The sequence below is a fragment of the Danaus plexippus genome, chromosome 8 (assembly GCF_018135715.1).
Source record: "Danaus plexippus chromosome 8, MEX_DaPlex, whole genome shotgun sequence".
Classification (NCBI taxonomy): Eukaryota; Metazoa; Arthropoda; class Insecta; order Lepidoptera; family Nymphalidae; genus Danaus; species Danaus plexippus.
In genome coordinates, this window is record NC_083542.1 from 743,177 (window position 1) to 767,473 (window position 24,297).

The following is a 24,297-nucleotide window of genomic DNA, read 5'->3' on the forward strand; positions in this document are numbered from 1 at the left end:
TGTATAGATAGTGTTATTAATATGTTTCCAAAACGTATTTATCACTGTAATTTTATTAAATGTGGTTCCGTAGCTTTATTTTTGATAAAAAAAATACACCTTAAGATGTTCGTATTTATCATATAAGTAGTTTAGAACTAAAAATGAGCAATTGAGCTGTTGTCTCATACAAGTGATTGTAATCCTGGTAAATATTGAGTAATAATCAACACCTTGTATTGACTCGGGACCACTGTTTTATTAAAATAATACAATACTGTTCATTAATCAAATGAAATTTGATGTTCGAGCTGTGATTAAGTAACCACAGCTCGAACATGGGCTGGCTCGACCGGGGAAGTACCACCCTCACACAGAAGATCGGCTTGAAGTAGTCTGTAATAGATGCTTTTCATTTGATGAGTAAGAGAGTCGGTTGCCCTTTCCCCTTTCCTCCTCTTCCCTGCCCTTTCCCTTTCCTACCCTTTCCTGCCTTTTCCCTTTTCCCACCCTTTCCTCTCCCTCTCCCACCACTAAGGCTGGTCACGCATCTGCAACATCCCTTATGGTGCACATGATCATGGGCGACATGGGCGAAATAAAAATTACTTACATTTTGATGAACTAGATGGCGTGTTTCAGATTACTAGTAATTCTTTTCAAATTAAAATAATATAACTAGAACAGTAAATTATTTTTATGTTACATCTACAGACACGAATACTTACGCCTTTAACAACTATTTTTATGAATAATCTTCGTTATTTTAAATCCTTCACGATAAAGAGTAAGTTAGGTTAAAATTTACTCTAATAGGTGTTAATAAAAAAAAAAACATTTCTCAGTGTCCTCTTGGTTCATGTAAGGTATTTTAATGTATTCATTATTTCATAGATATTTATATTATAATAATCTTAATTAAAGGTAATTCGTCCAGATGTTTAATTGTTACGTTGGTGTGTACTCATATTGTGTCTTATATTATCAAAAGAAACCAAACTCTTTTTATAGAACAACACAATGAAGCTTCTTTTCGTATTAAAATTTAGGAATGGGAACATTTTACAACTACAATGAACTGCCAGTAAGTACTCACAGAAGAAATAACTTTGAATTAAAATTTTATTAAGACGCTTTATGAAGAACTAAATTGAGATTTATGAAGGCAATGTCAATATAGACAGGATATTAAACACACATAGGCAAATATATTAATAAGGGAAGAGACTTCTTCTGTAATTCACGTTACGTTTTATGGGTTCTTAAGAAAGAAAGAGAAAAAATTTTAAACTCTTAGATATAAATATGTTTGTTATTATACAGTTCTATAAAAGCATTATACATGACGTGTAAACAATTACAGACCAAATGTTTAATAACTTTGATCCCTTCCTCTTCAATAGGATAGCAATAGATTTGTCAATTATTTTTACTTTAAAATTATAATTTTTCAAACTAAATGACATCCCGTCTTTTTCGGTGAAAAGTAAACGAAACGTTGAGAGTATGTAGTTTTTAAAATAATAAAAAACGAGTACAAGTCATAATCCGGAAATATTAGTTTCCTTTAGTGAATACTCGCGAAAGTCTTAGAGGACATTAAATGACGTAATTGTGTTTTAAGTTATTACAAAATATCTTTTTTTTTGTTTTTGGTTGTTATAGTAACACTATGTATATATAATATCATAATAAACGAAGCGTTGTTGGAAAGTCAAAGCTATTACGAAATTATATTTACTCATGTTTTATTAAATTAACTTGAAAATAGCTATTTGTTCTGGAATATATGTTTATTCTTCTTTAGCAATTGAGGAAAAAATACATACCTACAAGAGGATAGAACAACAAAGGAATGGCTAATATTTCCATTAATATATTACTAGATACCTACTGTACGAGAAACAAAACAAGCCGACAGATGTTATGAGAAATTTCACGGCTGGAGATTCCGTTATTTCACAATTGTGGCTTTAATTAAAGCTCCCTTTGTTTTAGATAAATATGTACATTTAAAGAAGTGTCGTTTAGATACGATACTAACATTATATAGAAATGTTTGATATTTATCGATAACATTTCTTCGAACACAATTATTGTCCCAATGACAGATTTAAAAAGATAAGAATAAGAGAAATTGAATTTTTTTTATATTTATATTCAAAATTGTATATTTATAAACTTGTACGTACTTAATGTAAACGAAACATAAAAAAAACAATTTCTTTGTATGAATAAAATATCATATAACAAGTGACGTTTGTGACTTCGGGAAATGGACATCTTCGTGTGAACCAGAAGATTCCTGATGAAGGCATGAAATGAAATAGGACTGCTATCACTTCAGTCTTGTAGTATTGGGTATAAGTTATGACTTTTAACTGTGTAATTTTTAATATAATACACATATAAGTCAATTTCGTAGTTTTCCTGGAACATGTGACTGGCAGCGAACCCTATATAACTCACCAATTATATACAGTAATCACAATTAACAATTGTAACCTAAATCATACTCACTGATATTAGCTATTATTTTATAATTAGTTCTTATATATGAAAACTAAATAATTTCTAATATTGAACATCTACACTCTACACCCATTTAGCCATTATTTTTATTATAACCTAACCAGTTGCCTTTGTATAGTTTGTGAGAATGAGAGGACTTATTTTTATTATACGGTTCGTTTAAATAAATTTAAAACATGGTTATTATACTATATATAGGTCAATTAACAGATGTTCATATATATTTTTTTGATTGTAACAAATATAATCTCTTTAAATTTTTGGCAAGTTCTACTTTGATTGTATATAAGGTATGATAAAAATTACATCCCCTTAACATAAGTCATATTTTTTTATAGATAAAATATTTTCTTCAAATAAAATAATTCTTGTATAATTAACAGAGCTTCAAAACAAGTTTTTTTGCCCTCCGTCAGTAAGTAAGTTCTTTAACGTTATAAAAATGCTAAATATTTCAAGCGAAATCTGTAACAACATTCATTAGCATAATTTTATATTTGAACTAATTTTGTTCTATAAAATTTGGTATGAAAAAAATATTTTTATTTTAAAAGTCCATGAAAATCTTATTGTTGGATTACTATTCAGTCGTTTTAGTTTAATCATAAACAACACAAATTTTATAAATGAAATTAATGCGAGGCTCCGCCCAATAAAGTATATTTGCTTTATTATAAGCTTTTATTTAAATCATTTGTATTTAAGGTATTCTTTCATAAGAATTATTGTTAAAAAAAGATACCTACATACATACCAAACCACTCAACCTACATAAAGTATTATAACAATTTGGATAATACACAGGTAACACTGAAAATGTTTAGAAAATAAAAAAGGGTTTAATGGAGAAATTTGCCAATACTTTTAGTATTTTTCAAAGTACACTCCGTTTCTCTCTACACATCATTGCATTCGATGGAACCACTGTGAAAAGCAGTGGGTCCATCCTTCCTTAGAGGTCTCTTCTATGGCGTTTTGGTACGCTGTCACCGCATCTTCAGAACTCGTAAAGCGAATTCCTCGAACTTTATCTTTAGTTCTTGAGAGGTTTTTTTTATGCGAAAGGCGGCAAACGAGCAGACGGCCTACTTGATGGGCAGTAGTCACTGTCGCCCATGGACATCCGCAACTAAAATGTTGCGTATGCGTTGCCAACCTTGGTTGTTGAGGAATGGGAGGGGTGGGAATAAGGGGATTGCAGGAAAAGGTGGGAACAGGGAAAGGGCAACCGGCTCTCTCACTCCTCAGACGAAACGCAGCCATTAAAAGCTACTTCACGCCGATCTTCTGTAAGAGTCTGGTACTTCCCCGGTCGAGCTAGCCCATATTCGAGCTATAGTAACTTGACCAAAGCTAGGCTCTACCACCTAAAAAATAAATCTCGCAGGACGTGAGGTCAGGACAGGACAGTATGGCGTATGACTCATGATGTCAACACCTGCCATAGTCAAATATATATATATATATATATATATATATATATATATATATATATATATATATATATATATATATATATATATATATATATATATATATATATATATATATATATAAATATTCACCAGTCCATTTTACGGAGTGAACTGAAGCTTTGTCGTGGTGGAGGAGGATTCTGCTTCGAGAGCACTGCTGTCGGATTTTTTCGAAAACGACAAACAAATAGTTATTGACATACCAGTCTGCATTAACTGTTTTTCCATCTCCTAGCACAAATGTCGCGAAATAACCTCTCCGACCAAAGAATGAAGCATTTATCTTTTTCCCTTGACTTCTTCATTTCTTTACCTTAGTTGGCCGATTCTCGAAAGGAAACATCCACTGAGCTAATTGTCTTTTGGTTTCGGGTTCGTAGCAATATATCCAGCTTTCATCACCTGTGACCATGTTAAATACAGCATTTGAGTCATCGTCGTTGATTTTGCAACACTTAGCAACACCAACGAAGGTCGACGATTAAAGTTTGGGGACCGATCTGACACAAAGCTTGCTGACGCCTAAATGTTCATGTAATATTTTTTGAACTTGACTCATACCATTTCCTAGGTTTGGTCGCATCTGCTGATAGGTCACTCTCTTATCTTCCTCTATCATTCGTCACACAGCACTAACGTTATCTTTAGTAGTCGCTGTTTAAGGACATTCTCACGCGGATTATCATTGAGATTGCAACGTCCACGCTTAAGCTCGTTAAACCAATTGTAAATAGTGGCACCACATGGGGCTTCATTAAGAAATGTTAATCGCAGCCTTTCAAAGCTTTGTCGTTGAATAAGCTCACAACGAAAGTCATAATAAATCATTGACCTAAAATTTTCTCGCGTCAGGTTCATTTTCACGTGTAACTAGAGTTTTAGATCTGCTGCCAATTCACAAAAGCAAATGACAAATGAATGCAATACACTACATTAGGTGATCAGAGAGTTTTAAAATTGAAATTTAAAAAAGTTTTCATTAACAATGTTTCTAACGAGCCAGTTTTAAATATATTCAGTGTTATCCACGTAGAAGATATATAGCTAATGAACAAGAAATCCTGACTTTGTCTATTGTATTAAATATTAATTGTATTATACTTACATTAAATTTCCTAATAAAAATATTAAGCGCTGAGAGTGAATTCAATTGCCAGGCGATGTTAAAATAATTAGCTGCTTATAGACTTTGTTATATACATACATATAAACCGATTTCTACATACAATTACGTACATTTATCATAGATTCTTTTGTGAGATGAAATACAAAGATATCAATATTTTCTCCTTACACTTTTTAATCTTTAAATATTACCAAGGAAGTAATGAACACAAGTGATTGACAAAAAGTATCCTAGCTCTTCTTTAAACAAAGATGTATTGTCACCTAGTAATTAATATAAGAAATTGTACGTTCTCTTTTACAAGAATTTTTATTATTACGATAGCATTATAAAAAATATACTTGCTTATAATATATTAAACACGTAAGAATAAATCATCAGTCTAATTTCTTATCCGCTGCAAAAAGCTTTTATGACAAACTTATTAAAATTTCTTATAATGAATATGTGCTATAAGAGACACTTTCTTTGAAAATTTGATGTGTCATGAGCGTATTTTGTTATTAATTTCCTACTCTTCATTCGCAGCTGTAGTTTATCAAGATCAACTGTAAGTCACTTGAAGACAGAGTAAATTTTCATTTGAATAAGTCTGCCCTTTAGTTCTAATGCTGACAAGTGAAGGCCACTTTATCTGGATTTCTTAACAACGGTTCCATTTTCACTAAAAATCATATATTTTTTCATTATATTAAGAAACATTCTTTCAATATCATGTTTTCATCCTCATTATACTTTACCTATTTGATTTCTTCTTCTTAGCCACCAGCAACAAAACAAATAAAAATTACGTCAGTTTGTTACGTTACGCTATGTTAGATATTAAATTTAAAATGGCGAACATCGTATTATATCATATAATATTCTACACAAATTATCTTAAAATTCAATTAATTTAAGAAACATGTTTAAATTCTACAGTCGAAATTAAGATTCCTTTCAAAAACCGTTTTATATAATAACAAAAGTATCATATGCAATCGTTATTAAATGTGCACAAATGAATTCACACTGAAATTTTGGTGCAATGACAAATTCCAGGCTCGTTAATTAGCTATTATGAGGGCAGAGAGCTACAATTTGAAGCTCCGATTGCACAATGGACTCGCAACAAACAAAGATCTAATTTACTATTAGTTTATATACCTTCAGAGCATGATTCTCATTTCAAAAACACTATGTAGTGACGTCATTTTTCGCATCGTAAGGACTATCTTTCATTATACACAAATAGCGATAACAAACAGGCTCCATGTAAATCAAAACTTTGTAAATAGCCTTAATACATCACTTCATTATATAATCTTTAATAAAACAAACCTCAAACATGTACATAATAATATATTGCCATTGAATAATATATTGACATTTAAGCTACCGGCTACCCAACACCTGAGACAGTATTACGGAGTACATTAATATTATATCTGAGACATTCAAGTTTGTTGGTAAATAATCCCTTGGGAACAAATCCCTGGACATGATATATACATAGATTTAGACAGATAGCCAGACACTCTCATCTCGTCTTCCCGGCAACAGGATTAGAGTAAAGTAATCGAAACGTCGGGTTTATGTAAAAATTTAATCCATTAAACTTCAGTCTTGCTTTGTTACAAACACAGAAGCATCTTTTATTCTACTTTTACTTTGTATTCTATGGATTTCTAAGCAATATCGTATCATTCAATAAACTATTTAGTTAATATCTTTAATATTCGTTAACATTACAGTCTCTTTCAGAAAAGAACCTGTTGTCGAAGAATCACCTAGTAAATGTTGTTGAGATTGTCAAGATTACCTCACCTTAAGTAACAATGCATAAAGAGTATGGCTAAAATTATATATTTAATCATCACTTCCTACTCATCCTACTTATATCCAAAATTATCATAATTTGTTGAATTTATGAGGTCAATTCAGAACCTGTTGGCAGTTTTACGAGTCGACGATTATATACAATTCCCCGGGGGTCTAGTCGAACAAAGCGATTAAAGTCTCATTAATTTTTATTTTTTTGAATAATCTTAATTCAGGGGTAATGAGGCGAAATGAAGTTTACCTTAATAACTTAGGTTTGAGTTTAATCATCTTTGAAAAACATTATTCAAACATCTCGGTGTCAATTATTTCGTCTTTTAAAATTGCTATAAATATGATTTCAAGATCAAAGATCGTTTGATGGGAGAAAATCACCAGAGGCGTCTCATTCATGTACCATAATCGATTAAGAAATTCCTTTGTTATATTGCTTTGTTTACTTAATAAGGGTTATATTGTGCTGCAGAAATACAATTATTGCCTTCAGAGATGAGATTCTTTGTTTCACTACAGGTATTTCCAAAATACGTATACGCTTCTGATGAATTGTTCTTCATAGTGTAATGAAAAAACAATGTTGGCCTTATCGTGATCTTAATGACAGCTAATAAGACGATCTCCTTTATCAACAGGGCCTCAGATACAAAGTGTTAAGTACAGTAAAACTATTCATTTCCTTGCTAAATTTGATGCAGTGAATCTCATGCTATGGAATAATAAATTAAAAAGGGTACGAATACTTTTAATGATTTCTAATTATCATTTAGATAGTGTATAGTGTATGAATTTCAATGTTTCAAATTACCATTGAATATAAAATACACATTTAAACATTTGGGGAACGCTAAGCACGTAGGAAGGCTAGAAATAAATTCTATTCAAACGTGTTAAAATTAAATAATAATACTTAATTTTTGCTCGATGTCCCTTGATTCCACTTTAATAAAACTTGCCCTAAGTTATCATCATCATCATCAGCCTATCGGAGCCCACTGCTGAGAAAAGGCGTCTTCTCACATGGAGGAGGTTAGATCATTAATCACCGCGCTTGCTCAAGACGGTTGGATGTCAATCTTATAATTTGAAATTATAAGACCAGGTTCTTCACGATTTTTTCCTTCACCGTCCGTTAGTGGTGTCTTAATACTCTTAGAAAGTACATATGAAAATACTAAATACTCTTAGAAAGTTCGTATCGGAAAAGATCACATTGGTACTTGACAGGTTTCGAATCCGCGCCCTCGCGTTTGAGAGGCGGGCCTTTAACCTCCAGGCCACCACTACTTCTACGGCCCTAAATTATACGAAACTTATATATCAGTGGTATTCCAAACAGTCTCTCGTCGTTCTAAATTCTATTAATAACCATGACTCATAACATGGTATGTACTATATACATTACGTGTTACTACGAGCATATTTTTTTATTTATTTGAACAACATTAATATATATGATTGGAAAACAATATGGTGTCATCATGAATTCACATAAATTTATAAGTATATATTTTATGTAATCTTGGAAATCAAATCGCTATTTTGGAAACTAGATTCAATAAACACAACATGATCAAGCGGTTAAAATATTAACTACAACCTTAACTACGTGCATACAATATAATTACAAATAAAGAAAAATAAAAAAATAAACCATGAAAGGCGGGTAGTTGGTAAAATAAACATAATATCGAAAAACAATGTGAATATATAAATGAGGAATGAAAAATTATTGGCCCTTCAATTCCACAAGGTATATAGCTTTTTAGTAATAAACACAGAATAAAAATATTAAGTCTATTTAATTCTCAAACAGTTCATCATAAGAGATTAATTGATTCATCTAAAAATTATCTTCTTTTTGTTAGTTTAAATGCTATATTTTCACTTATTACATATACTGTCTGATTGAAATCCATTTATCAGATATTTAAAAGACCAAATACGTATTAATTAGATAGAAAATATTGCCTTTCGTGCTCGTATATGTAAAAAAATTCATATCAAAATAAATGCACTCTAGTTAAACTCAGCATAAAATAAACACAAATGGAAAATGGAAATTACGGAAATGGTATTAATTCATTTATATGCCATTTCATTGAAAAGCTTTAAATTCAAATCAAACAAAAATATTCAATATAAAAATACGCGAACCAATCCCACAACCAAACAATCAAAATATTTGTCGCATACCTCGCGCCTTTTAACTGAAATAATTGACAATTGACTACATTTTTTAATGTGTATGTTTTTAATATAAAACAAATAGATTTTTTCTTTGTAAATCTTACGGTCGTTTATGGTATATCATATAATGATAAATATTTTAACGAATTAGAAGACGATTAAGAAGCCCTTTAATGTAAATGAAACTAATATTTTTCGGATTTACTACGCGTATTTTATTGTTTTAAATACTACATACTCCCGACGTTTAGGTTACTTTGCAGCAACCGTGATCACGGGCAGGCGGGCAGGCAGGCAGACGAGTCTTTTAATATGTTATTGTCTTATAATATGTTATATAATAGTTTCCTGTCACGAAAATGTATATGTAAGAGTGGGTACACAAAAAAAGGCAATACAATCAGTGAGTAACTCAGTGAGCACTTAATTCCCTAATGAAAATGAAGTCGGATAAAAATAATTTTTGTCAGATAAAATAAAAAAATATAATTTCCGGAATATGGCTTTTATGGGCAATATATATAATATACCATTATTTTTTGTCTTTCAATTAAAATAGTATTAAAATATAGTTAAAACACAGCCAATGTATCCGCCGTTTGGAATAATTTATGTGAACAAAATATGAAAAACCCACATACAAATCTAAAAAAATCTTTTAATGCTATTAAAAATATAAAAAAATAGTTAATGTCCAGAGCATTATATTATATTTATATGAAAGTAATCATTACGCTAAAATAACATTCAATGGACAGAAGATCTTAGGTATATCAGAAACGTTTTCAATTTAGATAAAATCGCTTGAAAGGAATGTCAAGTATTCTATCTGATAGATATAGATTATAATAAAGGCCTATTCAGGATACAGAAATTGAACGAGTGTGACCCGGAGTCTCATACGTAAAAGGGACTTGTGATTAATGACCGATCTTTTAAGAAGCCTCTGCGGTTTGAAAAAAATATAACATCACATCATTACGTTATGAATATAAATAAAAAGGTTAGTAGCCTTATATGTAATGCTATAGAAATGATTTTCTAATAAATTACAGACGACACTTGGAAGTCGGTTGGCCTGGATACAAGAAACAACAAAACTCCATGAATGAATTACTCGAAGAGTTTTATTTTCAATAAAGAGTTAAGTGTAAACCAAAGTATAATTAATAGACTGAAAGACCCTGAACTGGAATTTGAAAGATTGATAGCTAAAACGCTCAAAACAAGGACGTTATTGTTATATACAGATACTATCAGAGTAATCACTTATCACAGATGAAAATTTAAATTATTTACTCCAAATAAAATGTATGTATATTACACATGTATTCACATTAGGTGGATTTTATTACAGGAATTACTTATAAAATACATTCTGCACAAACTTTTGTTGAACGGTTCAATAAAATATTTTGTTCCTTCAATAGCTTACTTTCTTATTGTTACTGTTACAATTAAATTATACAACTCTTTTTGTATATTGAATTATCCTATTTATTTATTGTTATATTATTTTAAATCAAGCGTCAAACTTCACGGTTTGCGGTTGTTTCATTGATCTGGAAAGAAAATAAATGTTAGATCAAAAAAATATATTTCTCAATGTATCGTGTGTTTGAATTATTTTTTTGCTTCTATAGATCGTTTTTCCGACCTTTCTATTTAAGTTAAGAAATATTTTTTTCCTATATATTATTGCTTCTAATGCACAAGTTACTGAACATTTATTCATGAAATACTTTGATAAGTTGTTGGAAACAAAATATACTTAATTTTATATTTTTATAACAACTCTTAAACATCATCATTTCAAGATTAATGAAACTATAGTTTTCGCATTCAACTCTCGTAACTCGAATTTAAATAAGTGAGTTAAGTCTGAAAAACAAAGTATTTCTAAAATTTGCCATACATTATAAAGTTAAGTTTTTTCGTTATTTGTTTAGGGAATAATGATCTAACACTATGGCAGTTTTAAACGAATGAAGCAAAAAATATTCTTACTTAGGATGCAATATATCCCAGTTTTTCATTTCGCGGCACAACTTATCAACCTCATCGGGCACTCGGCAACTCGTACGTGAGAGACGGTTCGATAAACTCATTTCCGACTTGAGTTCCGGGAGGGATTGTTGACCAACTATAAATATAACTTATCATACAAACATGTTCTGTTAAACCATATATATTACTTTAAGCAGGAAAACGATATCTCCTAGACATATTATAAGTAAATATCAAAATAGAAAAAATGTACAGTTCCATCAAAAATCCTACTTGTTTCTTGTCCATACAATAAGGCTCTTTTAGTAGTAGAAAGGAATAATTCTGAACTAGAAAACACCCCTAACATAAATCTATTTCGTTATATGACTAAATTTTTCCAAAATAATCCCAAGCTCAATGATTTCCGTACAGAAATAAAATAATATTTAGCTAGATTATTCATCGTAACAGCTACTTTGTCGCCTAGAGCGGGTTCTTCATCAAATTTTATTAAATTAATGCTACACTCAACTTGTTAAATAATTGTGAACCATTGATAATTGATATTAATCGAAGTCTCTTCCAGACATTCAGAAGCTATAAACGTTAGTATTCTAGTTTCACGACGACTGAATAAATGAAGTGTAAATTTCATTGAAAAGGAGTATTCACATTCAGCGTAACATCACATACCACCTTCACGTCACGACTGACACAAATATCAAAGAAGAGAATTTCAGAGGAACTTTTTCCACCAGCTGAAAAGATTAACTGTGTTAGGTGATCAGGGTACACCCTAATCACCTTAAAAAATACTAACATTACCAAAATGAAAACTAAGAGAGGGAACGAATAAATGAATAGCCGTTATTATTGTAATGCTATATAAAAAAATAATATTATTGTATAGCTTTTGTATTGAAAAGCATAGTTTTTCTAACAAATCTAACATTACAAGACCGCTAGTTCACATACGATATGATTTAAGACCGTTACGTGGCGTGTGTCACTGTATTAGTTAGTTGTTTGATTTTTTCTACCACAATATATTTATTTCTGCTCTTGTTTTTAAACGTTTCATTAATATTTCAAAGGAATAATTTAGTTTTAACATATAATCATTTACGTATGAACATTTTATTTTTTAGCGTTTCCTTGTTTTTAAAACACGATTGAAGTTAAGTAAAAACGTAATTGTAGAGTTATTTTTTTTAAGTTTCTCATATAAAAACATGGTTATAAGTGCTGTATTTATTTTTAAACATAACTTTTATGGGATTGTTTTAATATGTACTGAACACAAGTTCTTATAATTCAATTACCTAATGGCCCTACTAACCGCGTCCGTTGTATCTCTTCTTTAATTTCACTTGACGTGGGTTCTGTTTTTGCACTTCGCCACTTAAGTAGTCGTCATCATGGTTCTGACAATCACATGACTGCTTAGTTTCAAAAATCGTCCGTGTAACATGAGCTTTGTTAGAAAACAAAGAAAGATTTAAATTCTTCATCCTTTTTTAAGACAGTATGAAAAAGTGTATAGACGTGTGCTCTCAATCGCTATATTATAATAAAACACATTTATCACAACTCCTTTACTACATTATGTGTCAATAAAGACAGGCTATTCTACAAAAAGTATATTCAAATAAGTAATATAAATCAAGATATTTTTTATTATGACAATCCCTAACATATTTTTTTATTTAACTCACCGACATTTTTAAAGACATGGATGGTCTGATTCACGCTATTGTAGGAATCACTTCTATTTGTAGGAATATTTGTATTGGTTTCCATTGTCAAACTATGAACCTCCTGAAAAGGAAAAGTCTATAAAATAGTTTTCTTTTTTGTACATAAAATAATTAGGTAATGAAAACGAGGACAAAAGCGAATTTTAATGTGCTGAACCTTTTACTAAATGTATGAAATAGAGGCAAAATTTCTGTTGATGAGTAAATTATAACCTGATCTCTAGTATTGTTGCTTTAACTGTTCCCAAAACTTTTGATATCTTTATAAATATATATAACATGCCTAATTTCTACAGATGAACATTAAATAGTTTATTTCTTTTATAAACTAGAAACAATTGAACAATAAACACACTTCAAGTCCTTTATCTGACAGACGCTGTAAAGTTGGGTTTCCATTAACAAATTTCCAGAATCCCAAGCATTTTTCCTGTAAAGATTCTACGTCGTCAACTCCATGGACAGGAGTGAAGTCTATACTAATATATTGAGGTGTCAAAGGTTCTCCAATATCAGCCCTTGCTGTGTCAGAATCTTGTAAATCATAGCTGTTAATGTCTGTGATTGTAACTTCGTCTTCATTTAAATGCTCTCCACCCTCGTCAAATTCGTCGCTGACACGTTCAACGTGGTCAAGAAATTTAATATTTTGTTCATTTGGTGGCATATTTTCGGTATTTCCATACCAATTATATTTTGAAGCACAATTTTCTTTCGTTTCTAAATTATTGCTAATTTCTCCCATAGCTATTTCCTAAGAGATAGATTAGTTGACAGCCTTCACTGAAACTCAGAAAACATTAAAATTATTTTCATGACATTTATTAGACGTTTCATAATTTAAACGATTTTTTTTTAATGTATTTGCAGAAGTTGGTTAGTTTGTATATACACGTATAGATAATTATATATTATATTTATATAGAAAAAAATATTCATCTTTATTATTTATATACCATTAATAACCCCTAATAATATTGACTTTTAATAACCCGCATTCATAAATCAATGCTTGCAAAAAAAATAATTAAAAAGCGGTCAAAGGACAAATCAAACTACTGACAGTCCGTTGTATCTGTACTCCATATATGTAGGCAATACATTATACATCATTTTCATATTTTTGTTTTTGTTTTTGTAGTAATATAAATTATTTAAGTTGAAATGCTAGAATTACCGAAATCAGAAGAAACAAATAGAAAAGACGAAGACGGGATATGCAAGTAAGTTAAAAAAAAGTAACATTTATCTTCGTAGCGTTGAGGAACTGTTATATAGATATACTTTCACTCATAGCTTATAATTTCATAGAAATTCAAATAAAAAAATATTGTCAGGAACCTCCGCGAGATCAAAGATATTTAAAAAATAATATTTTTTTAAATTTCATTGCTTTAAAGTCGTTAAAATCTAAACTCCAGATGCCGCCCAATATGTAAAAGTAGAAGACGAGTGTGGAAAGGAAAGATTCAGAATACCTCGACTGAACTCCTGCTAGAGAGGAAGCCACTCCAAGAGTGCTTCAGGAGATGGCCCACGGTTATTTATTATATAATATATTATACTTTGCTAATCATAAAAAAAATTACTGCCATAAAATGGATTAAAATTGCCAATGAAAAATATAATTAACAATCACTTATTGATAGGGTTTTAAATTAATATATTTATAAGTTTTTCAATATCTCCTTTAGATTATTTAATTTTTTTATTATAATTGTAGGCATATATGAATTAATTGAAAGTAGGACAAAGTGTACTATTTATAAAATGATAGGTTATATAATTGCAGAAAGTGTACGCGAACAGTCCCTGCCCTTTGTTCGCTCGTTCTCGTCGTGTAACTATCATGAAACATGACGAGCCGACTGTAGTTCGCATCTGTCAAGCTCCAATAGACGACACAAATGATACTCCTTACCTCAAGTTGAAAGAGTTAGCCCAAAAACTAGGTTAGTAACATAAAAATTATAAAACATTAATTATAACGACACATATTTTTTAAAACCTCATACTCATTCTCAATGGAGATCGTGATACAATTTTAGTAGTTGCTTTTCGTATGCTCAGCTAGAATACCCAAGTCTTTCAAATGGTTACTTTCCTTCCTACTTCGATATTTTATGTTTACCTCGTACTGTTTTAATTATTTTATTCTTTAAAGCAGCAATACTATTAGATAAACTCAAAGCTCATTTGTCGTTCTGTAACATAGACATAAGAGATTTCATATTAAATTCTAGGTGCCTGGCATGCTGTTAGAGCTCGATGCGCGTTCTGCGGTTGCTGTAAATGCTGTGGCTGTGGCACTCGCTGTTACACACTAGGCGAACATCACGACGATGACCGCAGACGCGAAATGCGAGACTTTGACGCGAGAGTCAAAAAAAATTATCAAGAAATGAGAATCATGTATGACAAAATTTAAATTTTGATCGTCACACATCCAACGAAAAAAGTTAAGTGTTACATCTAACCCGTATATTATTTATAACATTTACTTTACGTAAATGATATAATAATATACTTTAATAATTTTAAATAGATAAAAATTCTATTGTAATTTCCTTAGGAGTAGGTAGTTGACCTTAAGTTAAAATTGTTCGAGTAAATAAATAAAACAATACCACCATTAACTAAAACTAAGATTTTCCGATTTACTACGAAATTATTATTATTTTGAACTACATACAATGCTGTCTTCCTAGTACTTAATATAAAGTTTGTTTAAATGAAACTAATATATTTAGGATATACCACGCGAATTCGTCTGTCAGATATTCACATCTCGTCTGAACGTGATCACGGTTGCTGAAAAGCAACTGAAAGGTCGGCACTATGTAGTTTTAAAATAATAAAATTCGCGTAGTATATCCGAAATATATTAGTTTCATTTAAATGAATAAAACTCGCGAAAGTCTTAGATATCATTATATAAAGTTTGTTGATAGAAACTGAATTGATGATAAAATATATTACACAACATTCCAGTTTTCTAATGGAATTCGAACCTTCTGTCATACAGTCCGAGTCCAAAAATTAGTACAAATATTTTTTATTATAAATTCAAAATAATCAATACCACTAAACATTAATTAACTAGGATTCAACTGAACAATTCGTAGCTAACAATTTGCACAGTCAAAGTTCTGAGACACATAGATAACCCTTGTAAGGTCGACATCAACGAACATTCGATTCAAACCAAAACTAATATCAGGCCTTATTTAACACGAGACTTCAATTTATCAATGTCGGAGTCCGTTACTTCAGGATTTGGGCTCTCTCCAATTCTCAAATTGAGAAAAATGAAGATTACCCATGTTATTTTGTGTTAAGTTATAAATTATTTATTATTTCGAACTCGAGGCTATGTATTTAAAATATTAAAACGTTACATTATTCAAAAACCCTATTTTATTCATGCTAACTTTGAAATACTTAAATTCTTTTTTCTCCTACTATTTCTTTATATTTCCTAAACTTTCCTAAACATACATATATATGTAAATAACATAATACTTGCGTTTATATTTTTTAATTAATATTTATCCTTGTCATGAATACAAAATATATTTTTATTTATTATTCGTTTGTAGAACATTTTAAACAACACAGCAGCACTATGAAAGCATTTATTATTAAACAGCCTCTTAGATAGAAAATTAGCCTCTTACATCGCCGTGGGTCAAGAATTGAATACTTCAATTATCCTTTCAAATACTGTCACAGTAAAGGTATTGACGTCTTAATTGATTGTATATATTAAATTATCATTCCTAACTGGTCTAAAATATGTAATCCTTAAGTGTTTAATCTAATAATCTAAAACCGAATTTTATAACCTTCATAATAAAGATGAAATAAAATATCGCACGATTTCGTAAAAAGAAAACTTAATAAAAGTTAAAACTATGAAAACTTGCGGAATTATAAAAGATTTTCTTGACTCTCTGTCTGTGAGGAGCTTTCCAGAACATATATTGTAATCTTCAAACAGCCTAAAAGATTTTAATAATTACAAGAAACTAGTTTATTGTCAGCTTTATAAAATGCTCTTATTCAAAAGTACTTTCTTAAAAAATTGTTTAATTTTATCTATTCGCTTTAAATGGCGAAAACTTGCGTATATTTAAGTCAAGAGGTTCCTCAATTGGTATTGATATTTTTATAAAGTTATTGTGACATTTTTGTCGATATACAGGATCAATGAGTCATCTGTATTCGAAGGCACGAGCCCCGAATATATTTGCATATAATAGAATTGTAGAAGCGTTAGTCCTCTATATTGAATATTTTTGGGCCATTCTTCATAAAAAAGCAATTTTACCTGCCGTAAACATTCTGATGATTTCAATCATTTTATTGTTAGTAACCTGGTGTTATTGTTAGGATTTGATAATTTACTTAAGGTTTAAGAAAAATTAAAGTTTACATTGTACAAAATTATTTTTAATTTCTCTGTCTTTGCAAAATAATTTTTTTTCAGAAAAACATAACCGATTATTACAGTGTCTTTTTTCCTGACCATTGTTTTCATCAACATTCGTTATGAGTTTTGAACCAAAATTTTCAGCACATCCCGTTTAAAACAAATTTTATTTTGTTTTTTATTAGCAACCGTGATCACGGTTCATGAGAAATAACCGAAACGTCGGGAGTATGTAGTTTTTAAAATAATGAAATACGCGTAGTAAATACGAAAACAATAAATTTTATTAAAATGAATACTCGCGTAAGTCTTTGATCTCATTACCCACGGTTGATATGAAGGTTTAAAGAGGCTTTATAAGTACCTCGTGACTTGCTACAAAAAACAAAATTATTAGGTAGAATTTTTAATTATCTTCAAAATCACTAATTACAAAAACAATTTTCAAGGCTATTAATCTCTTTTTAAGAGGCATAATTTTATGGTCGTAAAACAAATCTTACAAGGCCTATAACGTGAGCACTAGAAATAAGATAAATCCTGAATTGCAAATACTTACCACGACTCCATAACACACGCAGAAAATGACGGAGAGAAATCTTTTTGACATTTTTATTGATGATAGCGAGAGTGATAGAGATGTCACAAAATATGTAGAATATTCCAATCCTTAAATATATGTGATTTTTATTTTATTTTTTATTATTGTTATCAACTGAAGATGGATTCATTAACTAAAAATATCTTTTACTATTTAGTTGTACAAAAACATTTCATTTTCCCTTTAGTAAAATCAACACCGGTACAGTCAGAAAACTCTATACGCCATCTGAATATTTTTAATTAATTAGAACAGACAACTTAATAAGATTTGTGTTTTCTTCCCCTTCATAAAAAGCCGGATATTATCTCTTATCTTAATTTCTTCACTAAAGATCATTTCGTAAAACATAATTTGGAGACATTGATTCGTATTTAAGAAATAAATTACCTGACTAATTTTTTATTCGGAATTAAACAACTCCGGAAATAATCCGGTCTATAGAAAAGCTGAGCAATTATTTGGAACATCTTCAATAATGAGATGCTCTCTAAATTCATCCATCAAGCAGAACACTTCCACTATTCCTGATCTCGTTGGACTAATTGATTTTAAGCATTTACTAGTGAATTCTGACAACTCAGTTCGCTTGTTTGCAAACGAGTGAAAAGGTTAAACATTGTAAATTAAGAATGAAAACAAAAATGTTTTTTACACAATGTACATTTAAATAATTAAGTGTTGTAGCCATTGTTATCTATACGTTTATAAACTTTAGTAGAGACAACACAAAACCAAAATGTTTTATAATTCCATCTATAAATTATTGATTAATTACAACAATGAGCTCAAACAGGTAGATAACTTGATTTAATATTTAAAAACTATATCGTAATATTTGCACAAAATACATAGTAGGAAACATCGTTGTCATATTTATAGTTGACAAATGAAAACATATCAAAAATAAATGCAGTATAAAAATATCAAAATACTCCAAACCACTCCTTATAAAATAAAACTATTTTGAGTTCTAAATAGCCCTTTGTTATTGCTGGTGTATTTTGAGAATTTTGGTTTTTTATAAATAGAAAACATATTAAAACAAACATACACATGTATTTATATATGTGATGTTTTTACAATACAAACTAGTATATTATTTACGTTAGGTCTACAATAACATAACTACAATACTGTAAAAGTCAAATACTTGAAACAGTTTTAGTGAGAATCGATTTCATGTTGTTTATTGTCTTGTTTAGGAATATTAAAAAAGTCTTTAATAGCTAATTATAACTTTAAGTACGATAAAAAGTTCCCATTAGCATCACAGATCCTTAGACATCGATTCTTTTCTGCCCCAATAAAAATTATTTGACCAAAATAATGTGTCGTTTTGTGATATTGTTTGAAAAGTAATTAGTAAAGCAAATGAATACCAAACATTACTATTAAAATTTTATATAATATTAAGTGAGAAAAAAACAAAACGACTAAGTAAATATCCTTAACAAGCCATTTTGTTTGATACACATTTTGTAGAGGTATATTAAAAATAGCTAGTCGGCCATATTGGATAGCTTACTTGTTGGATTAACAATGACGTCACAATATAACCCATAACTTTTAACATCAGAACTGAAGTTTTATTTTAAATTGTGGCTGCATACGTTGAATATATGTATGTGGTTCAAAATTTTGTTGCAAAAACATACACACTATATACATTGCTACTAAATAAAATACTATATAAATACCTTTTATACTCCCTCAATGAAAAATATCACTAAATATAAAGGAGGAACCTGATTTAGAAATGCACTAATAGATTTCGGTCGGCGTAACTTATATTTTACTCTACAGCATCTCTACAGCATAGGTTGATAGTATCTTGATAGAGACGATTCGTATTTAAGTTGCAGGTAAACTCACCGAATAAATTGACTTTCCTCATCTCAAGGTACTCATTAAAATAAAATAATACTAAATAAACATTTATTGCAACACGAACCATTCAAACGACGAAAGTGCCAGTACTATCACGTAGCAGTGATGATTTGTTCATACCTGAAATTGAAATTGTTTTGATGTATACACATTAACTTCAAAGTTACATTAAGCAACAATAAATCAACTATAATATTATCGTAACACCTCAAACGCCTTAACATTATCATAACGATGAGAATATCAGGAAAAGTTTTAATATATATTAATGTATTCCGCAGTTTTCTCTCATAAAAGATCGGATAATGAGTAGCTTGTTCAAATGTATAAGACACGAAGTATTTTCTGGCGAGTGAATATTATTACTTAACGGCAATTTCTGTTCTATATTTTGTGCTCTGTAAGTAGAACTTTTAACTTTATTAATTAATAAACCTCATCACATTTAATACTCTTGATAATACCCTTTTTCTTCCTTTTAAAAAACTTCTTAAACCTTTCTAAATTTTACGCTGTGAAATATTATAAATTTGCTGTGATTCTTCTCTTATATTCAGTTTACTTTATAATTAAAAATTAAATGACCATTATTACCTGTAAAGAAACGTGTACAGGCACTACTTTGTAACAAAATACCTATTTAATTGCAGTAACGGGCCCCGGACTTTGGTAGCTGACGAAGTGTTTCCTAGCTAGTTGGACCCCTTATAAAGTGAACTGCTCACAGCTTGGTTCTAATACCATACTGCGCTATTTTCTATTTATCAGTTTCAACTAAAGAACTCTAAGTAACCTTCAACTAATGTTTTTGCTTGCACCGTAAGATGATTGCAGTTCTTTGAACATGAAGGTACCTCCACAGACTCTTTTTCATCCCCCTGTAATAAGAAAAATAAAAGCATAAAATATTGTGCTCTTCAAAAATGCTCTAATTCTAGTTATTCTAGATATACTACCAATTAACTAATAAGGCTTCATTTATCAATCTAGTAATAGCATCTATCATGACAGCTTGTTCTTTAAATGTATACCTTACCTATCCTAACATTAAATGCAAAACAATTTACAGATATAAGACTTCTTCAAATATAAATAATTAAACAGTACCTAATGTATTTTAGTCTTTTCCTTATCACGCTCTTTATACTATATGTTAATAGTAATTTTATATGGGGTTTTCCAATAGGGACGCTTGAACTTTGACAGCTGATTGCGGCCATGTTGTTTGAGTGACAGCTGTCAAATGCAGTGTGTTATATTCATTCCGTCCTCCCAAACCACCATGGCAGGTTACAGTGTCGAGCAGCACGTGCAAATCATAAAATTGTTTTATGAAAATGGGTCTTCAGTTCGAGCAACGTTCCGCGCACTTCGCCCGTTTTACGGTCGCGATGATCGTCCTGCCGAGTCGACTATCCGTCGATTGGTGGACAAATTCGAGTCAACCGGGTCAGTTAACAATCAGCCGGTTCCCGTGCGTCAACGTAACGCGAGATCTGCCGAGAATATCGCCGCTGTGCGCGACAGTGTCCTCGAAAACCCGCGGCAGTCAATTCCGCGTCGCGCACAGGAACTCGGCCTTTCGCAGACGACAACTTGGCGAATTTTGCGTTGTGACTTGAGCCTGCACCCGTACAAGATCCAGCTGACCCAAGAGCTCAAGGTTAATGACCATAGACAGCGCCGTGTGTTCGCTGACTGGGCATTAGAGCAGTTGGAAGTTGACGCCGATTTTGGCAAAAAAATCATCTTCAGCGACGAGGCGCATTTTTGGATGAATGGCTATGTCAACAAGCAAAATTGCCGTATTTGGGACGAGACCAATCCACACGAGGTTCACCAAGTGGCAATGCACCCGCAGAAAGTGACTGTTTGGTGCGGATTTTGGGCCGGAGGCGTGATTGGTCCGTATTTTTTCGAAAACGATAATGGTGTGGCCGTCACCGTCAATGGTGAGCGATACCGGTCGATGATAACCAACTTCTTTTGGCCTGAAATCGAGAATATGGATCTGGACAACATGTGGTTTCAACAGGACGGCGCTACGTGCCACACAGCACACGCTACGATGGAAGTTCTGCACGAGCAATTTCTGGACATGGTCATCTCGCGCGGAGGCGACGTGAACTGGCCACCGAGATCGTGCGATTTGACCCCGCTGGACTTTTTCTTGTGGGGTTTTCTTAAGTCGCAGGTCTATGCCAACAAGCCGCAAACCACCGATGCCCTCAAAGTCAACATACGCCACGCCATCGATCAAATACAGCCCGATTTGTGCGCCAGAGTCATCGAAAATTGGACCTTTCGTGTGCGCGCCACCAACCGAAGCCGTGGCGGTCATTTGAATGATGTCATATTCCATACATAATGGGGTCGATAGACCTTCCAAATAAAAAAAAAAATTCGCAAATATCTTTCCTACATGTATTTTTTTTTTGCATTTCAAAGATCAAGCGCCCTTAATGGAAAACCCTATAGAACATGCTATAGTTATTCTGTGATAAAGCATATATCATCTAATATGTCTTGTAAATTTTAAACAGTTAGACAGTAAACTTATGTTGTTAAGTCAAACATTATAAAAAGTTAATATACACGCTATATATCTAGAATGATTTCCTTATTCCCACGTGAATATAAACCATTTCAGAATGTGTTTTATTGTTTGTGTTCAAATTAGATGTCATTGGAATCCATGTGAATATTAATTCTACGTAATAATTTGTACGTATTGTGTCCACAGTTTTGAAAAGTGGAATGAGAATGAATCTGTTACATAATTATACTCTCCGTAATGCCCAAAATATGAAAGCAGTTTTTTACGTAATACATTATTATTACGTATAAATAAATATGTAATTTCGTACTGAAATATCCAGTTGCTTCGTTTCCTCGTTGTTGATATCCACACTACAATTTGAGCTTTGTTCTTGATGGATATCAATAACAATGTCTCGAATTTGGATAGGTTCCCCCGACGCCTTAATGTCTTCCGCAATATCAGGAACAATCTGCACATTTATGCGACTCATGATTACAATCTAAAAGCAATTAAACTAAGTGTAATTACGAAGATTTTCTTACATCCTTTAATTCTACTATCTCCGCGCATGATGTTGATAGCGATATTTGTGGCGGGGTCCAACAACCGCAGCAGAGCAGGGATAATACGGACGTTATACAGTCCGTAACATACTGTACGTATATAAAAAGTGTAACGAATCTATGAAACAGAGGTTGGAATGTGTATGGAGTAAACGCAAACATTGATGTTTGCGATATGACAAACCGACAGCTCTGATTGATTATGACGTTACATTAATAATATTAAAAGCCTTCTTAGATATGACATGTTGAAACTATTGATTTGGCACACGTTTGATCATCAAATAAGTTTTGCTTACGTGACTAAATAAAGTGCCATACATGTCTAGTATAATATAAACATATATTTCACATTTATTTAAACTGCTATCAATTATATATTAGGTAAACTTATACAGAACTTTGGTTTCAAATATTTCTTAACCGCCCACTTAAGATCCATTTATAGTAAAAAGACCATATTAAAAGTAACCATTAGGTAAATTAAGGCTTAAAATGTTCAATTAATTAATGGTCGTACCACAAAATGAAAGCCTCTGAGTGAACACTGAATCCCTTTCATTCCGTGTTAGAACGAATTAACATAAAACTGCTCTACCAAAAGACATATTACGAAGCTGATTTATATAACAAATTACTATTCAGAACATTTACACAGCTTAACCGAAGACCAACAAACTCGTATAAACATAAGACTCGTGTTATAAGCTTGTTTTAAATATTTTTGTGTGACAAAACTTTTGTTATACAATTCGTTTCATCATACATGAGTTGACTGTTTCATTAATTTTAGCATCCATAGAAAACGTTAATTTCCTCACGGAATATCCATGCACGGTTCTCCCGACAGAACTTGACTGACGTCGCATCAGTTGCGATAAAAAAATACTTGTTAATGTGGATAAAATAAAAAGCAATAAGCTGCTTATAACTGTTAATATTTATAGTGTGAATCAAATTTAATAAAAACGTTGTGGAAATCTGTTGTATTTTGATAATTAGGTCATCACATTTCAGAAGTAAATAAAGATAGTTAAATAAATCCATATTGTATGTTTCAAAAGCTTGTAAGTGAATACACTGTCCTTAGCACGGCAGGTTTACTCCAAGGGTGATAGGGAAACTGATTCACAGTCTCACTTTTATTATTATTCTTCTAATGTTATTCTATTACTAAGGGTTTTGAAACCCTACTTAAATATAAAATTTTATATTATTATTAAACCATGCCCTAAATGCAGCTTTAACTTGTAACAAGGAAAAGATAACTGCAATGTGATATAAAATTCTCGAGACATTCTAAATTGTATGCACCATAAGACACATAAAGGGAACACTTTATAACAAACATGGATTCATCGGCCATGTAAATAGTTAACGTTGTAGTGAATCCAATAAGGTAT

At 31.1% G+C, this 24,297-nt stretch overlaps 3 protein-coding genes across 5 annotated transcripts; 1 reads left to right on the forward strand and 2 right to left on the reverse strand.

Moving 5' to 3' along the window:
* Nucleotides 1–9,889: 9,889 nt before the first annotated feature.
* LOC116775294 (uncharacterized) lies at nucleotides 9,890–13,648 on the reverse strand. Of its 3 annotated transcripts, none has more exons than XR_004353827.2 (5): nucleotides 13,222–13,648; nucleotides 12,825–12,927; nucleotides 12,432–12,583; nucleotides 11,128–11,263; nucleotides 9,890–10,682 (listed from the first exon to the last, which is right to left on the reverse strand). XR_004353827.2 is itself a non-coding variant. In XM_032668166.2 (5 exons), exons 1-5 carry the CDS (start codon nucleotides 13,609–13,611, stop codon nucleotides 10,643–10,645), a joined length of 804 nt encoding a protein of 267 aa, XP_032524057.2. In that variant the 5' UTR covers nucleotides 13,612–13,648; the 3' UTR covers nucleotides 9,890–10,642. The 3 variants fall into 3 exon arrangements, 2 of the variants coding, with proteins under 2 accessions (XP_032524057.2, XP_032524065.2); XM_032668166.2 differs by having other exon boundaries at nucleotides 12,449–12,583; XM_032668174.2 differs by lacking the exon at nucleotides 12,432–12,583.
* A 299-nt stretch (nucleotides 13,649–13,947) lies between these two features.
* On the forward strand, nucleotides 13,948–15,443 carry LOC116773569 (uncharacterized). The gene is made up of 4 exons (XM_061521308.1): nucleotides 13,948–14,089; nucleotides 14,288–14,405; nucleotides 14,659–14,818; nucleotides 15,110–15,443. Exons 1-4 carry the CDS (start codon nucleotides 14,031–14,033, stop codon nucleotides 15,292–15,294), a joined length of 522 nt encoding a protein of 173 aa, XP_061377292.1. The 5' UTR covers nucleotides 13,948–14,030; the 3' UTR covers nucleotides 15,295–15,443.
* Nucleotides 15,444–19,823: 4,380 nt separating this feature from the next.
* Nucleotides 19,824–23,178, reverse strand: LOC116775179 (uncharacterized). Its single transcript, XM_032668024.2, has 4 exons — nucleotides 22,874–23,178; nucleotides 22,657–22,800; nucleotides 20,583–20,667; nucleotides 19,824–19,909 (listed from the first exon to the last, which is right to left on the reverse strand). The coding sequence occupies exons 1-4, from the start codon at nucleotides 23,054–23,056 to the stop codon at nucleotides 19,857–19,859; spliced, it is 465 nt and encodes a 154-aa protein (XP_032523915.2). The 5' UTR covers nucleotides 23,057–23,178; the 3' UTR covers nucleotides 19,824–19,856.
* Between the last annotated feature and the right edge of the window lie 1,119 nt (nucleotides 23,179–24,297).

Bases quoted from the DNA above. Each gene is read 5' to 3' on its own strand.
- LOC116775179 (XM_032668024.2), bottom strand. From the start codon at position 23,056: ATGTTTGCGTTTACTCCATACACATTCCAACCTCTGTTTCATAGATTC. The intron at 22,801-22,873 runs GTAAGAAAATCT...ATAAATGTGCAG, and splicing joins AGATAGTAGAATTAAAGGAT to ATTGTTCCTGATATTGCGGA. The intron at 20,668-22,656 runs GTACGAAATTAC...TTCTTATTACAG, and splicing joins CGAAGCAACTGGATATTTCA to GGGGATGAAAAAGAGTCTGT.
- LOC116775294 (XM_032668166.2), bottom strand. From the start codon at position 13,611: ATGGGAGAAATTAGCAATAATTTAGAAACGAAAGAAAATTGTGCTTCA. The intron at 12,584-12,824 runs GTGAGTTAAATA...TTTCTAACAAAG, and splicing joins CCATGTCTTTAAAAATGTCG to CTCATGTTACACGGACGATT. The intron at 10,683-11,127 runs GTAAGAATATTT...TTTTCTTTCCAG, and splicing joins TGGGATATATTGCATCCTAA to ATCAATGAAACAACCGCAAA.
- LOC116773569 (XM_061521308.1), top strand. From the start codon at position 14,031: ATGCTAGAATTACCGAAATCAGAAGAAACAAATAGAAAAGACGAAGAC. The intron at 14,406-14,658 runs GTTATTTATTAT...ATATAATTGCAG, and splicing joins GCTTCAGGAGATGGCCCACG to AAAGTGTACGCGAACAGTCC. The intron at 14,819-15,109 runs GTTAGTAACATA...ATTAAATTCTAG, and splicing joins AGAGTTAGCCCAAAAACTAG to GTGCCTGGCATGCTGTTAGA.